The following is an 18,413-nucleotide window of genomic DNA, read 5'->3' on the forward strand; positions in this document are numbered from 1 at the left end:
AAAAATCACTGCAATTTTATCAGCTTATAATTTGCATGAAACATGCAAATTATAGAGGTCCTATTTAGCTTTTACTAAATGACAGTCCCCCTCTGCCACCATAACAATCCCCAAGCCAAATCATACATGAGTTTTCAAACATCGCCAATAATCTGCTTTCACTGAGAAATATGAAAAGGGCATGTTTAGTGTGTCAGTGGGAACAATGCATCAGTTGTAAAATGCTATTTCAAATACCAATGCATAATTGTGCATACCAATCATTCATTATTGTTTCTTAGGAACCCAAATGACTTATCCAGTTTTATCAATTATTGCAACAATAAGTCACAGCTGTATAGCACTTTACAGTTTATATGCAGCATATACAGCCATTCCCTCACCTAATAGGTAACCAAGTTGTCACAAAAGGGTAGGACACACTGGAGAAAGTGCAATTGAATGGAAAGAAGATAGGTTTTGGAGTCTGATGTGGATTTCAGTCCTTGTTTCACACCTTACAATCTGGGTGGCCGTGTGCAAGCTATGGGCATCTCCAGACCTCAAGGGTAACATGAGGACTACAAATACCCATCATTACAAGATTTTCATGATGATTAGATGAAGTGATAATACACAGATTCCAGCACACCCATGTGCTCATAACTGTTAGTTCTTTTCTCCTTCCATCCCCTCTACCCCCAGCTCTGAAGAACCTAGCTCCAAGTGCAATTTTCAAAAAATATATTTTATTGATTTTTTACAGAGAGGAGGGGAGAGGGATAGAGAGTTAGAAACATCGATGAGAGAGAAACATCGATCAGCTGCCTCCTGCATACCCCCTACTGAGGATGTGCCCGCAACCAAGGTACATGCCCTTGACCGGAATCGAACCTGGGACCCTTCAGTCTGCAGGCTGTCACTCTATCCACTGAGCCAAACCGGTTAGGGCTCCAAGTGCATTTTTGCATGGTAACTTTAACTTTGCTTTACCGCTCTCAAATTAATTTTTTTTGTGTGTTAAAAATTCTTGTGGTTGCCCTGACCGGTTTGGCTCAGTGGATAGAGCGTCAGTTTGCGGGTTAAAGGGTCCCAGGTTCAATTCCGGTCAAGGGCATGTACCTTGGTTGCGGGCACATCCTCAGTAGGGGGTATGCAGGAGGCAGCTGATCGATGTTTCTCTCTCATCAATTTTTCTAACTCTCTATCCCTCTCCCCTCCTCTCTGTAAAAAATCAATAAAATTTATTAAAAAAAAATTCTTGTGGCACAGTCCTGGCCTGTATGGCTCAGCTGGTTGGAATGAGGGTCTCTCTATCCTATGTGTCCCACGGATATTCTTCCCATTTCAGCCCATTCAACCAGGGCAAGGAACTTCACCCTCCCATCAGTTTCCACAGGAAATCCAATCACAGCCAGGATTTCATGATCTGTCTGTATGAAGTCTGCTCAAAGTTCAGGAGTCAGAGGCAGAAGAGGTGTGGAGGTGACATCATACGGCCCTTAGAATGAGCAAAGGAAACTGGTACCTGGGATAAAGGACGATGAATAAACAGAGGGCTCTGGAGAGAGACAGAGATTTATCTCCCCGGAGCTGCGTGTTCACACTGCAAAGGCAGCTAAACCCCTGAGCTATTTCATTTTGCAAAGGACCATAAAGCTCAGAGGCCTTTCCCAGAGAAGATGTATTTACATAAAGGACAGGGGTGACAGGGTAGCTGTCCAGCTCCTGTGTAAATGTCCCGATTGGTAAATTCAGGTCCTGCAGTACAAACCCCTGCAGGCAGAGCGACGTGGCCCTCCATCATGCTGCCACAGGGAACTGAGGACAGGTAAGGTGTACTTATTGCTGCAGGTCAGAGATTTCCAACCTTGACCATCCATCCCATGGCACATGTAAACTAATTACTAAAATTCTGCGGCACACCCAAAATATGCTTTTTGCTGATCTGACAAAAAATAGGTATAATTTTGATTCATTCACACTGGATGGCTATTGTTATGTTGGCTGTTGTCATATTTTTAGTTGACAATCTAAGGGAAAAGAGGTCATTGCCCCTGATTAAGTAGTCACATGTTGCATGTTTTAAAAATTCTTGTGACACAGCCCTGGCCTGTGTGGCTCAGTTGGATGGAATGTCATCTGACAGACTAAAAGGTTGAGAGTTTGAATCCTGGTCAGGGCACATACACCTAGGTTGTGGGTTTGATCCCTGGTTGGGGTGAGTACAGGAGGCAGCTGATTGGTGATGTTTCTCACATTGATTTCTTTCTTTCTCTCTCTCTCCTTTTCTCTCTTTCAATAAAGAAAAACATCCTTGGGCGAGGATTAAAAGAAAAATCTTGTGGCACACTGGCTGAAAATCACTGCTGTAGGTAATAATACCTCTGATCCAGAAACCTCACTGATGCTTTCAGGACAAAGTAAATAAATACAGACATTAAAAACTTAGCAATAATGCATTTCCCCAAGGTAAGACTGATTAGCTATTATTTCCCCATTGACTTCTCTCCATTTTCATCCTCCTTCTATAAAAAAGTAGCAAATATTTGTTAAGTTTTTGCTAGCCAGATAAAGTACTAAGAGCTTTATGTAAGCTTTTATTTTTTATCTTATTTAAACTCAAAAAAAACCTCTGTGAAGAAAGTGCTTTCATTCCCATTGAATAGTTGAAAAAAAATGACCAAAAATCTTCACCAACACAGGTTGTGAATGGCAGTGCTAACATAGCCAGTACACTGCTAAATTCTGACATATCTATTTTGTGTCAGAGCATGTCTATTTTGTTTCTACTGCTCTGCAGTAAACTACACTATACTATCACAGCTCATACCCTTAACGCAGAAACAGCAAACATGTCTGAAATGCTCCCATCTGAACAAAACGATTTTCTCTCTTTAAACCATATGGTAATTTTCATTTTTCATAGTAATAAAACAATGTATATGTGTGAGGTAATATCCATATTCTCATTCTTATCCTGAGAGTTTCCTGTACCGTGGGTAGCAAGGGCTGGAATTAAGCAGTTTCAAGAAAGGTATTAATGATAAATCTTTGGTCCAGAATGGTAACTTGGGTCCACATACTTAACAGTATGTTATATGTGTTGCCAAATAAAGAAAGGCCTCAGGTGCTTCAGACTAGCTTTGCCACCCATGGACCAGCAGCACAGGCATCCCCTGAAATCTTGTTACAAATGCAAAACTGTGAGCCCCAGCCCAGGCTATCTGAGCCAGCATCTGTATTTTTTATAAGATCTCCAATGCACATTAACATTTAGAAAGCATTTCTTTAGAACATTGAGAGAAACATTGATTGGCTGCCTCCTGCATGCACCCTACTGGGGATTGAGACCTGCGTCCTGGGCATGTGCCCTGACCAGGAATCAAACCAGTGTCCTCTAGGTGCATGGAATGACACTCAATCCAGTGAGCCACACCAGCCAGGCTAGAAAAAATTTTAAGGGATTAAACCTTGCCCCTCTGAGTCCTGCTGAAGGAAAGTAAAGCCGAGCCTTTGCCTGTCCAGATTGTGTGTCGTGGAACTGCCTTTAGACGCTAAGTTATTCGCTGTCAGTGGATCATCCTAAAGTTTTCCACAAGTCCTAAAATAATGTAGGAAAAAGTTCCCAGACCATGTGATGTGGTATGACTCTGAGTTAAAGAGGGCGTTTAAACAGAATGAATCACAAGTGTGATTTACGCTAACAGGAGAGACTCATGAATACTGATTCAGTACTAGAAAAATGTTATGAGATTCACTGGCGGCTTTTCTCTAAATCAGATAAAAACCACTTGCCTTTAAAATCAACATTTTTCTGACATGATACTTAGACATCAACCCCAGCTCATCCCATTTCTCCCGACAGACTTGATAACTCTAGTATACTCAGATCACCGGTGATGACTGAAGAAGGAAACCCAAGAGTAGCCACTGCTCCTTCTCATTCTTTGGATAAAAAAACATTCCCCTCCTGACTCCCAACAAACAAAAGTCCAGGACCAGACAGCTTTGCAGGTAAATTCTACTAAACATTTTGAAAAAAAAGAATAAAACCTTTTCTTACAGTATTCCAAAAAAAATTGAAGAGGAAGGAATGCTTCCAAACGAATTCTATGAAGCCAGTATTACTCTGATATCAAAACTAAACAAAGACTCTACAGAAAATGAAAATTCCAGACCAATATCCCTGATAAACATACGTGCAAAAATCCTCAACAAAATATTTGCAAACAGGATTCAGCAATACATTAAGAGGATCACACACCATGATCAAATGGGATTTATTCCAGGAATGCAAGAATAGTTCAATACCTACACATCAATCAATGAGATACACCACATCAACAAAACCAAAGGATAATAATCACATGATCATCACAATAGATGCAGAAAAGGCATTTGATAAAGTTCAATATTCATTCATGATAAAAACACTCAATAAAAAGGATACAGTGGGAATATATCTGAAAATAATAAAGGCCATATAGGACAAATCCACAGCTCACAACATACTAAATGATAAAAAGCTGAACGCTTTTTTTAAAGATATGTACAAGGCAAGGAAACCCATTCTCACCATAGTATTAGAAATTTTAGCTACAGCAATCAGACAAGAAGAAATAAAAAGGCATCCAAACAGGAAAGTAGGAAGTAAAACCATCACTATTTGCCAATGATATGATTATATACATGCATGAGTAGACATTTTTTCAAAGAAGACATACAGATGGCCCATAGGTACATGAAAAGATGCTCAACATCACTAATCATCTGGGAAATGCGAAACAAAAGCATAATGAGATATCTCCTCAGAACTCTCAGATTGGCTATTATCAACAAGACAACAAATAACAGAAGTTGGTGAGGATGTAGTTTTTTGGTGGAATCTTTAGGGTCTCTCTATACAGTATCATGTCATTGGCAAATAATGAGAGTTTTACTTCTTCCTTTCCAATTTGGATGCCTTTTATTTCTTCTTGTCTGATCGCTGTGGCTAGGACCTCCAGTACTATGTTGAATAGGAGTGGAGAGAGAGGACATCTCTGTCTTGTTTCTGATCTTAAGGGAAATGTTTGCAGTGTTTGCCCATTGAGTATGATGCTGGCTGCGGGTTTGTCATATTTGGCCTTTATTATGTTGAGATATGTTTCCTGTATTCCCACTTTGCTGAGTTTTTATCATAAATGGGTGCTGGATTTTATCAAATGCCTTTTCTGCATGTATTGATGTGATCATGAATAAAATAAAAGATCAAAATCACATGATCATAAAGTCATTTAAAAGTTAAAAATATATATTTTATCAAGAGTCAGTTCCTCACTGATTTATTTTTTTATTTTGTTGGCTTGCTCAGTTTTAGTTTTCCTCATGTGCTTAAATTTTAGTTTTAGGCTATTCTTGATAGGAAGTTTTTTTTAGGTTCTTATCTTTTTTTCTAATCTGCTCTTTCCATCTAGCCATTTTTCTCTAAACTCTACTTATTCCCTGAGACATTCATGCCAGGACAAGGCAGAACAAGGTTTTATATGGTGGCTCATGTCACATGCTGCTACGAGGGGGGGAAAATAGATTCAGATAGGGAATGAAAGGGTGGCTTCTCCTAGGTGTCGCTAGCAAGACTTTCATGTTTCCTCTGCCTTCCGAAACTTACCATGAGGCACAACACTGCATGGGCAGTAATCACAGCTTTTTGCAGTTTTTTCTCATGGTTAGGAATCTCTGTTGGGGCTGCATTTTTCCACCATGTCTAGTGCCCTTTTATTAAAAATTTAAAACAAACTTTTCTTGAGAACAGTTTTGAGATTTAGCAAAAAAAATATTGCTACATACAGAGAGTGCTCATACACTCCACATCCTGTTTCCCCTATCATTAACATCCTATGTTAAATGTTACAATATATTTATCATTAACGATCAAATATTGATGCATTACTATGAACTAAAGCCCATACTTCATCCTAATTTCCTTACTTTTTTTACCTTCTGTCCTTTTTCTTTTGTCTTAATATATATATTTTTAATTGATTTCAGAGAGGAAGGGAGAGGGAGAGAGAGAGAGAAACATCAATGATGAGAGAAAATCATTGATCAGCTGCCTCTTGCACGCCCCCTACTGGAGATCAAGCCCTCAACCCGAACATGTGCCCTGACCAGGAATGGAACTGTGACCTCCTGGTTCATAGGTCAATGCTCAACCACTGAGCCACGCCGGTTGGGCTACCTGATGTCTTTTTTCTATTCCAGGATCCCATCCAGGAGCCCGCCTTTCTCTTGGACTCCCTGTGGCTGTGACAGTTCATGGTGTCCTCTATCCCACTCACTCCGCTGGAACTGAGCCTTTGGCTGCCCCTATTTCTGGACCAGAGCTCGAAAGGCCCATGGCTTCAATTCTTATTGACTACTATATGTTTTTTCCCTTTTCTGGCCCTACAATTTATTCACTTTGTTTTTTGTTTTTTTTAAAAAATCTATCTTTTTAATTGAAAAATATTAGCTATTGTTGTTTCAAGAATTTAAAACCTGAAATCATAGCACCAACTAAAACATCTCTCTTCTTCATGGTCAGTTGGTCAGCAGTTTCCCTCTAGATTCATGTCCATCATCGCTCTGTAATTTTATCTTGTCATACAGCCTCTGCCTTAGTCTAGGCCTCTTGTCACTCTTCACTAATAGTATATTGATACTTTGCTTCTTATTTAACATCTACTGTATGCTTGTTTTGTGCCAGTATCTCTTAAGCAATTTGTACACAACATCTCACATAAACTTTATTACAAAGCTAAGTGGTACAGTGTAATATTCTCACTTCCCCAATGAAAATCAGAAGTTCAGAGAAGTTATGCGATGTGTCCAAAGTCACAGAGCTATGAATGGCTGAGATAGGATCCAAACCCAGGCCTTTGTAATAGCAGAGCCAAAGCTCTTAAACAGTACAACATACCATCTATTTAGACCTCGCACAGCATATCTAAAATACTTTTCTTTCTCTAGGCAGATATAGCCCAACCCATTCTCCACATAATGCTTGAACCATCTCTCTTGAGCAACCTTATCAAGGCATTCCCCTAAATAAAACACTGTAGCAATTCCCAAGGTGTCAAGATTATGTCCAAATTACATAGTATGGAACACAAGACCCCCATTATCTGGACTCCCATTTTTCTCAAGCTTCATCTCCAACTACTGGCTATTGTCAATGGTAGTCAATAATTTATTCAATGAATTAATGAGCATTCTTAAAGCAGCCCATTAAATTGTGGTTTAGAGATGTGTATATATAGGAGAGGAAGTAAAAATAAATCTGAGAGTATGGAGAGAGGGAATTATTATTTATATTCCTCTTCTTTATTTAAATGCTTCTTTTTGGCTACCCCCATCTCATCCCACTCACCCTATGTTTATTTACAAGAATGTTTCTCATATTACAAAAGATCTGTAATTTGAATGAATTGTTTAAAGCAGGGAGTGAAACACTGTAGCCCCAAAGAGCATAGCAGGTACCCTTTCTTTAGAGTAAATATTATCCTGTTGCATTGGCTATATCTTGACACACTTGAAGTAGTACTTGAAAAATACCTCAAAGACACTAAAACTACCTATCTGGGAAGAAAATTCTTTTGAATCTGTCTATGAGATACTCAATAAATAGTCACAAAGTTCAACTTTCTGTCTGTGTTCAACCTACGATACTTTATCTCCAATATAATATTGATATTTTTTCCTCCTATGGCTCAGAGAACTAAGAGAGGAAATCAATGTCCTTCCCATCATTGAATTAAAATTTAAGCAACAAAATAAAGTCCAAGCATCCTTGAGTGAAATCTTAGACAACAGAAAATATTGTAATGTAGGCAGACACTGGTTAAAGTCTTGCAATTTCTCTGATGATAGGCTATCCTCCATATACTTAAAAACAATGTTTTTAATATTTAACAGAGTTCTTTAAAATTCAGTGCATAGCGGTTCTTTCTGTAAGACAGAAGGTACCAGAATAATTAAAGTTCCAATTTATGAAAGAGGCTCACCAAATAAATGACCAAACAGAATGGAGGAAATGAAATGCTAAGGTTTGTTGGATATGATTATACAGATAATATGGGCTTTTCCCTCCAGAAAACATCCATCTAAATTAATAGACATTTATATAATATTTTGAAGGTATTAACTTTACCATTTCAAGCATCCATGGTAACACGAAATAGCTTAACTAATAGATAACATTAATTTAAAACTGGTTCAGTCCTTCTTGGTAGGTACTTTTGCCTACTAAAAAGCTGTTTGTTAAGCTAATTTGCTGAACATAACATTTTTTTGTGTCCTGACATCATGTTTCCACTTAGCTTTTTATTCCTGGATTGTATTACCACAAAACTGGTTTTATCTCATAGTTTGTTTAGATGTTCACAAAGTTTGAATTAGTGAAAAAATGTTTTAAATATGTTTTTTTATTGATTTTAGAGAGAAAGGAAGGTAAAGGGAGAGAGAAAGACATTGATGTGAAAGAGAAACATTGATTGGTTGCCTCTCATACATGCCCCGACCACGGGGACGGAACCTGCAATCTGGGAATGTGCCCTGACTGGGAATCGACCGGTGACTTTTTGGTGCAAGGGAGGACACCCAACCAACGGAGCCACACTGGCCAGCACTGAATTAATGAAATTTTAAATAGCACATGAAAAGCTTGCTAGCATGTAGGTGAGCACATGATTTGCAGTGAATGTGTTATGAATGGTCATTGAACACTTTATAATTGGGTTACTCAAAGTAATTAACTGTCTGGTAGAAACATCAATAGAAGCATTCCCCCCAACTGTGTCTGGCTTTTAACTATTTTTACATTTTTTCTCAGTAATCTTTTCATCAGAGTTGTGATCATGGTCCACATTTCATTAGGAGCATACATCCTGAAGGTGTGTGTGAGGTTTTTTTTAATGTGTAAAGAAATACCTTCAGTATGAATTGGGAAGAAAAACCAACTTAAAAAAAATCAGGAGGTACCAAGTTTTATTTCTGAATGTGTGCAAGATCCTAGAAGCTCTTCAAATTCATATTCCTTAAAAAATAAAGATACTGGGGAAATTTGGACATATTATCTCACTGTTCAAACTGCCATGTATTCTATCATTAAATGTTTAAAATAAAGTAGGTCTTTCAAAATAATCTTTTCTCACAGTGAAGGGATTAAGAAATGCAAATTGGCAGTTACAAAACAGTCCCAGGGATGTAAAGTACAGCAGAGGTAATATAGTCAACAATATTGTAATAAAGATGTATGGTGCCAGGTGGGTGCTCGACTTAGCGGGGGGATCACTTCATAAGTTATATAAATGTCTAAACACTATGCTGTACACCATAAGCTAATATAATATTGAATGTCAATTGTACTTGAAAACCATTAAAATTGAAAAGAATAATACTCTTTTCTTCCCCAAGCCAGGGGTCAGAGAAAAGGAACATTCCTACACGTGCTGAGGGTGGGAAGGGGAGTTTTGATCCCTGGCACAGCCAAAGGACGTATTTTCACAGGGACTTAGCACATGTCAAACAGGACTGTGATTACTTCTCAACCACTTTAATCATTCCGCAACTTTAACCAGTAGAGGTTTCATTAGGTGCTTTAGAAAGTGTTAAGACAATTGACAGATGTAACGTATTTTTAATACGTTATAAGACTATTACAGTGCAACTCGAACACCAAACCAGCACAAGCAAAACCTCAGGGTTACTGACATTTCTTAATCCATTTCTCACGGTCGTGATTAGGCTGTGTTTCTTGATTCTGGGCTGATTACCTTTCCCAGAGAACAACCCAGAATTAGGGCAACACGGGGTAAGGTGCATGTACAAAATATACTGTGACCCCTGTGAAATTGGACTTGGCAAGCTAGTTACCCAGCACACTCCCAATCTACATGGGTGGGCATCAAATGAACACTTTTCTTCCTTCTGTGTATACCTACTGTGCTTAGTAAATAAACAGTCTCCGGCAATGGTGGGGACCTCGAGAGACAGGGTCGACCAGATGGCCCGGCCCGGACTTTGTCTCTGGTGGAGGGTCAGAGTGATTGTAGCACTATAACACTATAAATGTTTAGTAAAAAAATATCTATTTTTTCTGAAAAAAAAAAGGTTTCATATTTATTCCAGAGTTGAAAATGGGTTTCTGCCTATGGGTTTTCCTAGACCTCATGTTTTATAAATAGGTTTTAAATGTAATTAATAAAAAAAATTTATATATATAATAAAAACCCAATTACATATCCCCCTGCCAGACTCTCATATATTGAGCAAGGTCTGCTTATTGTACAAATGAACAAAAAGTTCAGCTTGGTTTCTCAAGATCTTCAGGTTTACTATCTTAACAAAAATCACCCATTCTTATGCAAAGTGCATTAAAAAAAAGAAATGACATTTGTACACATGCAACTGTCGTTAAAATGTGTGAAAAGGCCACGTCCATTTAGGCAATTCGATTCCACGCCTAACAAGGACCTCAGCAATGGAAAAATTTTCCCTAAAGGTTCCTGTGACCTAGAAAAATAGAAGAAATCAATCTGTCAGCACAAACTTCAAAACAAAGTCATTTTTCTCAAGAACATAATTTGATTTGAACCCTGAGAGCAGCTGTCCATTTCCGCTCCCGTGTTTATAGGCAGTGATCTGTATGCAGAGAGGATCCTGCTGATTAAATCAGAGACTGCCTGCTTCCACAGGAAGAATCTTCTTGAAGAAGGTTCTGGTTAGTGGTGACCTAGTTTCATGCTGTAGAATGTGAAGCCTCCAGCAAGATTAGTCTTTTCCTTTTTTTTCCTCTCCTCTGACAGTATTTTCACTTTAGGATTGATCTTTTTTTCTTCTTATAATTAAAAAGTCTGCCTTCAAAAAGAGAGGCACCCAAGTTATGTGATGATATTTTTAAATGCCTGCTAGACTGTCATTTAAAAGACGTTAAATGTGCATCTTGCTTTTCTCTTTATAAAGTTTCCAAACTAATTATTACTGTTTTAATTTTGCCAACTACTTAGAGAAAACTTCCCAGGGAACCCCTAATCCTGTAGGCTCTTTTTTGATCTGTAGGCTTCCTGGAGTTCATAAGATATAAATCTGTACGTGACTGGCTTCATTAAGCTTGGGATGTTGAAGGCATTCTATCCTAAAGCAGGACAAAGGACGGATCTTTGAATTTCTCATTTGATAATTTCACACACCAGTAAAACTTGAACAGAATATGTTGGGGACATTTCCCAACTTAATTTTGATAAGTCAGGGGATTGAAAAAACAAACACAAATCTTATAACAAAGACTACCATCTGTGGTGATCAGATTATAAGCTTTATAAATGTTAATGTAGAATCATCATGTTGTATACCTAAAAGTAATATAATAAAAAAAGTTTTAAAAAAGCAAAAGAGGAAGAAATATCTGTGCGCACGCCACACACACGCGTGCACACACACACACACACACACACACACACACACACACACACAGAGTCTACCCAACCAATACATTTGCTATGTTATCATTTTACACAAGTCAATTCATTTTAACACAAGGAGGGAGATAAGAAAAGGAGAAAAGGAGAAAGGGGGGAAGGAGAGGGAGAAAGACAGAAGAGGAGGAGGGAGGGAGGGATTGAGGGAAGAAGAAAGAAGGAGAGAACAGTAACTTTTATTGGATAAAGTAACTGTTTTATTTTATTTCCTGGAAAACTCATGTTTTTTTCCTAAGGCATCTGTTTCACCATCCATGATGCGGGCTACCCATTGGGAAACCACTCACTGAGTTCTCTGTCAGTAAACTGATTTCGTTCTTGTTCCTGTTTTGGAGAAGAGACTTGACCTGAAAACATGGAGGGGATGAGCTCATCATTTACTTAGATCCTTTCCTTGACTTTGCCACTGTTTACAGAGTGATCATAATAAGTCATTCAACTTTTAGGAACTTAATTCCACAGGATGCTACATGGTGGCCATAACATATGTTTTACTTACCTGTTAGGAATGGTGTAAGCATTCACTGACTTGAATGAATTCAATTTGTTATCACCTAAAAAAACTGACAAAGTATATGCTAAAATGCTTTGAAATCTATTCACATGGCCCAGATTGGGGGAAGGTGTGGCCAGGTATAAGGGAAACTTGAATCCTAACACTATGCAAGGCAGAAGTAAAAGCTGACATAAAACTGACATGAATGAGCATATTTTTATATGTGAAAAAGTGTGAGTTTTACATATGCCCCAAATAAACCCAGAATTCGTTCATCCAAACATAACTGGAAATTACTGTGTAAAGAACACTGACTGACTCATCCTGTAAGCCGGTGTCTTACCAAGAGAAGGTGTTAGAGTGAGATTAATATAAATGTAAAAAGGGAGAGACTGACTGATTCATGAGGGCAAGCAGGGGACTGAGCGGGGAGCAGGATGTCAGTTCACATGACAAGGTGAGGAACTGAGAGGGAGAGATCTCAACTGAAGGAAAGTTCCAGAGCCATTAGTCAGACACCTGCTAGCCAGGGGTCCCTTATTGGACGTGTTTGGAAGCCCTGCTGAACCAGGAACCTGGAAAGGCAAGGTTCCCCCCTTTTCTGCCTCTTCCATGAACTTGGCAGAGAGCATTTAAATAACTCTAATTTTTCTTTTCTTTTCTTGCACATACCAGGGTTGTACTCTTATTCCTTGTGTTCCAATCCTTCTCTCTAAAGCCCCGGGGCTGCCAAAGAGCTTCCTTAAATGGAACTCTTAGCAGATTCTCTCTTCTCATCCTCCACTGAGAAGGGCAGGTTCATCACCCCAAACTCCACCAGCACCCCTTTCTCGCCCCCAACATTTATTTAGCATTTACTATGCATGCCACACTGTACTGAATGCCAGGGAAATACTTTTATTTTTTAAAATAATAGAATTTTAAGTATCGGAAGGACTTCAAATATCTAGTCCAGGGGTTTTTCAAACTATAGGTTCAACTCATTAATGGACCATGCAATCAATTTAGTGAGTTGAGACTGTATTTGGCCAGTGTGACGCAGTTGGTTGGAGTGTCATCCATACCCTGAAGAGTTGTGGGTTTGATTCTCGGTCAGGGCACATACCCAGGTTGTGGGTCCCATCCCCAGCTGGGGTCATACGAAAGGCAGCTGATCAACGTTCCTCTCTCTCTCTTTCCCCATCCCTCTTTCCTTCCTCCCTCCTTTCTTCTCCTCTAAAATAAATAAAAGACATATCTTCCAGGGAGCATTAATAAAATGAAATGAAATGAAATGAAATAGGATGGAATAAAAATGATCAGAACAGATGGTAAGGAAAATGTTTTAAGGAAATTCTGTTTGAGCTGTGCTGGCAGTTGAGTGTGCATAGAGTGGGTACGTGGTGTAAAAATATGTAAATGTGTTGGGCAGGACTCGAAGGCAGTCCCCAGATGCCCAGCCCTTGATGTACACACCTGTGCAACCCCAGGAACATGAATGGATATCACTCCCACAATTAGGTTCTGTTGACTTTAGAACAGGCAGATTATCTGGGTGGCCCTGAGCTACTTACACAAACCTCTTAACAGCAGAGATTTCCTGGGCCAGCCCCGGGAGAGTAAGTCGGAGATTCCAGGGACACAGCTACTGGCTTGAGGATGGAGGAGGCCACATGGGCAGGAAAGAGAGTGGCCTCTGAAGACTGCGAGTGGCCCCAGCTGACAACCAGCAAGGAAAAGGAGCTCTCGGGTCTACAATCAAATTCTGCCAACAAGAAGAAAGAGCTCAGAAGCCTATGTTTCCTAGGGCAGCGGTTCTCAACCTGTGGGTCGCGACCCCTTTGGGGGTCGAATGACCCTTTCACAGGGGTCGCCTAAGACCGTCAGAAAACACATATATAATTACACTAGAGGCCTATTGCACGAAAAGATTCGTGCAATAGGCCTTCCCTTCCCCTGGCTGCCAGCACCGGTTTTCCTCCGGCACCTGGGACACAGGCCTTCACTCCGGCCAGAGCCGCCTTCAAGCCTCCGCTGCTCTGGCTGGAGCCACCTTCAAGCCTCTGCTGCTCTGGCCGGAGCCGCCTTCAAGCCTTCGCTCCGCTGCTTTGTGCCTATGTATGCAAATTAACCGCCATCTTTGTTAGCGGTTAATTTGCATATCTCGCTGATTAGCCAATGGGAGGCATAGCGAAGGTATGGTCAATTACCATGTTTGTCTATTATTAGATAGGATAATTACATATTGTTTTTGTGATTAATCACTATGCTTTACATAATTTGTAACAATGAAATTGGGGGTCACCACAACATGAGGAACTGTATTAAAGGGTCGCAGCATTAGGAAGGTTGAGAACCACTGCCCTAGGCGATCCTCCAGATGGGAACTCAGCTCAGCTGACACCTTATTTCAGGCTCCTGGTACCCTGAGCAGATAACCTAGACCGAATCTGTATGTGGATTGCTGACTTACAAAACCGTGAGCTGAAAAATGGGGGTGGTTTTAAACAGCAAAGTTTGTGGTAATTTGTTTCACAGCAATTGAAAACTTACACATTCACATGGTCAGTTGTGATAATAAAAAGAGAGTAAGAGAAAAAAACTATGCAGAAAGACACTGTTTGGTCTGAATCTTTCACTGTGCACAGGAGAAAAGTAAGGTCAAATAATAGTCAATAACTTGCAGGATTACACAGTCAGTGACAGAAGCAGGGTAGAAAAGTGCTTTCCTTTGCCACAGTACTGGTATAGTGATTCCTTTCCTTTCCATTTACCTGAATATTCATATATTTCACACAAATAGAGAATAGCATTCCACCTACTTACTAAAATCAATGAAATTTTATTATACTGCTTGTAGAATGGGTTATTCTCATAAAAAGTAATGACTTTATGTTGTGCTATTTTTTGCTGCTGTATTAGCTTTTTGTCTGTTGTGAAAAATAATTAAGAACCAGAATCTATTATCTATACAAGGAAGCTATAATTTCTCTTTCCTAGAATTCTCTCACAGGAAACGGATCCTATACGTAGGTTCAGGAAAGATAAAAGTTGAAATTTAAAAAAAAAGAGAAAAATTTCTAGAAAAGCTACCATGACCACTAAGCCAGTAAATAACCCCAAAACTTTTTATTTCATTAGTTTTTATTTGAAAAAATGTAAATCTCCAGAATCATTGCTTTAATTAAAATATAGTATTTCACCTAAATATACTACTACTACACTTCATAGCTAAATTTAAATGTAATACTCTGTTTGGCCACAAGAGGTCTCCCAGGTTTTTTCAGTTGTGGGCACCATAAATTGAGACTCAAAGTTCTTTCAATAAAAGGGCATATTGGCTGGAGGACGGGTTAGTTGGCATGGTTTCCTTAAGTGAAATTTTCTGTGGATTTCAGTAAAACATTACCCCACTATATTGCTACAGAAACCCCTCTGGCTCACCTCTGTGCAGAGGGGGATGGAATCCTGCTGACTGACACAGAAGGCTGACTGAGTCTAAGATGGCACAAGAGTAGGTTAATTTCATGTTTAGAGTCTGCTATCTCTGGCTCATGTCTTCATCTTTAATCTCTCTAAGGTTTTATCTCTCATCTATAAAAGTAAAGAGTATAACACCTATCTCTCAGAGTTGTTTTGAGAGTGAATTGAGATAGAAGAATGGTATAGATAGAAGATAGTGCCAGGTATATAGAATTGCCAATAATGGTAATTTTAATTGTTACTGTTCATTACAAATAATACTTTTACTAATGGAGACTGAAATAGACTTGTTTTGTGAAATGGTCTTTCAAAACGGGTGAAAGATCTTTCAAAAGGCTGCGAACATTTCAGCCTTAAAAATGTGTCCAGATCCAAGTTAGTAGAAGGGTTACATAAACACAGTAAAGTCCACAATGTAGATGCCAAATTTAACATAATAGACATGCCGTTGACATAGACTATGAGTCAAACTGTTTCAAATCCAATCATTAACAATTCACCAGTGGTGGAGCTATTTAAAATAAGTCATGGCCCTTTCTGCAATCCAAATTCACCACTTAGACTTCTATTTTCTAGGCACCGTTCTCTATTTCCTGTGGCCAACCTGCTCAGTCTTTCTCCTTTTCTCATCTTTAGAGAATACTGAGTTTGTACGATAAACTATATTCCGAATACAAAATACTGAGTCTTCTTAGCCAGTTAATAAATCAGAAAAGCAAAAAATAAGACATAAAAAATAAATAAATCAGAAAAGCAATAGGAGGTAGTGGACACGTTGATGGGTGGGAGGAGAAGACACTGAAAAATGGAGCGAGGCAGTTATATATACTTTATGGGCTTTTCCAGATGATTGGTAGAGATCTGCTATCATAAGTTTTACAAATGGAAATATGCACCTGCCTATACTGTCTTTTATCAATTCTTGTTAGTTGGCTATTGACATCCCTAAAGGCATCATGCTCATTGCCTATGAAAAATATACCTTACTCTGGATAGAGAAAGCCTGAGAGTAGATGGAGAAAGAGTGGGTATGTAAATAATGGAAAGGGAAAATCCTCCTAGACCCACATGGAGGCATCTCTTCAAGCTTGAAGGGAAGTAATTTAACCCAAAGACATAGACTTGAAATCACAAATGACTTGAAATCACACAGAAAATTGGTGTGTGAATCAGAATTAGAAATCTGATCTCCTAATGATCACTTCTAAATAGGGACACTAAAAGATCTGAGAAAAAATTTCAAATATCCCATGTTGGGGCTGTAGGGGTGGTAGACACCAAATACAACATGATCTCTTTAACTGTCATAGACTCATTAAAACACAGTCTCTGCTACTGTGGCTTTTGGATATGACCAAATCTCTGCAACATGAAATAACATGTGAGCCCAAAGCACCCTTCCTCTCCCTCAGTAGATTCATCTCCTCTATGCATCACCCTCTACCGTATATGGTATGTTTAGCTACTTTTGTTTCAAACAGACCAAAGACACTGAAAATTGCTTTTGTTACTTAAAAAGGAAGGATAAAGACACGATGGACAAGTATTGGTACATAAAAATTGATAATTCAACTCATTTAGATTGATTACCTACAACACTCCAATTAAATACTAAAGTTCAAAATGACAGGATATTATTCTACCTGGGAAAGCAGGGACATTTACCCGCAAGACCCTTTCCACAGACCCTTTCCCACATGGGCTCTGTTGTGATTCAATCTCTCAAGGTGAAGTCACGTGCAAGCTCCATACAGACCTACAATGTTGTTTGTTCTCTCTGAGAATGTGACAACTTTCTATTTTCTTAGTGGCTTTATTAGTTACAGGCTGACATCCTGACAGAATAGGGTCAAAGACTCAAGAGCCCGGAGGGAAAAAAGCAAAGATTAAAACCCAAAAATGGTGTTGGCCGAAGAATGGCATAAATGCAAATGGTAGCACCTCAGCTTAAACACTGGGAAACAGTATATATATAATTTACTCCCCTGAGGCCAAATATAGAAGGCCCTCCAGCTTGCCCTCTTATTTAACATTACGGAAGGTTTTCAGTATTTTTCCATCTCCACGTTCAGACCATATCAGGAAATGTCCACATAAACCATCAGAAAGACATGCACATCACATAAAGAAGGGAGCATTCCACGGCCGACCCGCACATTCACAGTGCTGTCTACATAGACTTCATGTATTCAAGTGTGTGAAACAGCTGCAGCTCACCAATCGTGTAGAACCTCTTCAGCTCACTCCTGCGGGAGGGATGCTTCGGGGTGTTGGCTGTGTTGGCTATGTTGGCTGTGTTCTGTTCTTCTTCAATGATGGGTGTCTTGGGTGCAGGGGGCTTACTGACTTGTGGCATTTGCTTTCCTGCACCGGCCAAAGGGTTGAACCCTGGAGCAGTAATATCCACCGACTGGGACTTTTTCTTCAACCTACAGACAGAGAATACCACAGGCTGTGAGGACTGACTCGGGGGATAAAATATTTTCAACAACTGAGTTATGTTTGGCCCTAAAATAGAACCAAGTTTATTCAGAAATTATAGACCTTCCCGACAGGGTTTTAAATTCTCCAAATATTTTTTTGAAACCAGTTGGGAAAAATAAATCTTCTTCTGGTTAACCATTTTGGAAAGTTTCACTAAAATATATTAAAATGTAAGGTGATAAAGGACTTCTGTTTTTCCAATAATAGCAAACTAAAATACGGTATCAAAGATAATGCACTTGGCTATTGCTTTTGGTTCTGAAAGGAGTATTTTTTTAATGCTACAGTCAAGCACTAGTTAGAAATAAATAATTGCATCCCAGAAAAGGAAAAGGAAAGGATTACCTAGGTAACTAGAGGCTACCAGTGCTTTGCTATGGAATCTAAGTTGTAAAAATTATAGAGTTCACATGGCTCCTAGAGACACTCTCAGTGACAATAAAAGTATTACTCAGTTCTCCAGTCTAAAGAGCTGACATCAGACCTAACTT

The 18,413-nt window shown here is 39.1% G+C and overlaps 1 protein-coding gene across 2 annotated transcripts in view; it reads right to left on the minus strand.

The window, feature by feature from the left end:
- OXR1 (oxidation resistance 1) overlaps positions 1–18,413 on the minus strand; it is a 279,534-nt gene that overhangs the window by 143,119 nt on the left and 118,002 nt on the right. For both annotated transcript variants that reach the window (XM_005862364.2, XM_005862366.2), the window contains exon 3: positions 17,656–17,867. In XM_005862364.2, coding sequence (XP_005862426.1) covers positions 17,656–17,867 — 212 coding nt within the window. The remainder of the gene's footprint in view (positions 1–17,655; positions 17,868–18,413) is intronic.

The sequence above is a fragment of the Myotis brandtii genome, unplaced genomic scaffold, assembly GCF_000412655.1.
Source record: "Myotis brandtii unplaced genomic scaffold, ASM41265v1 scaffold1643, whole genome shotgun sequence".
NCBI classification, from domain to species: Eukaryota; Metazoa; Chordata; class Mammalia; order Chiroptera; family Vespertilionidae; genus Myotis; species Myotis brandtii.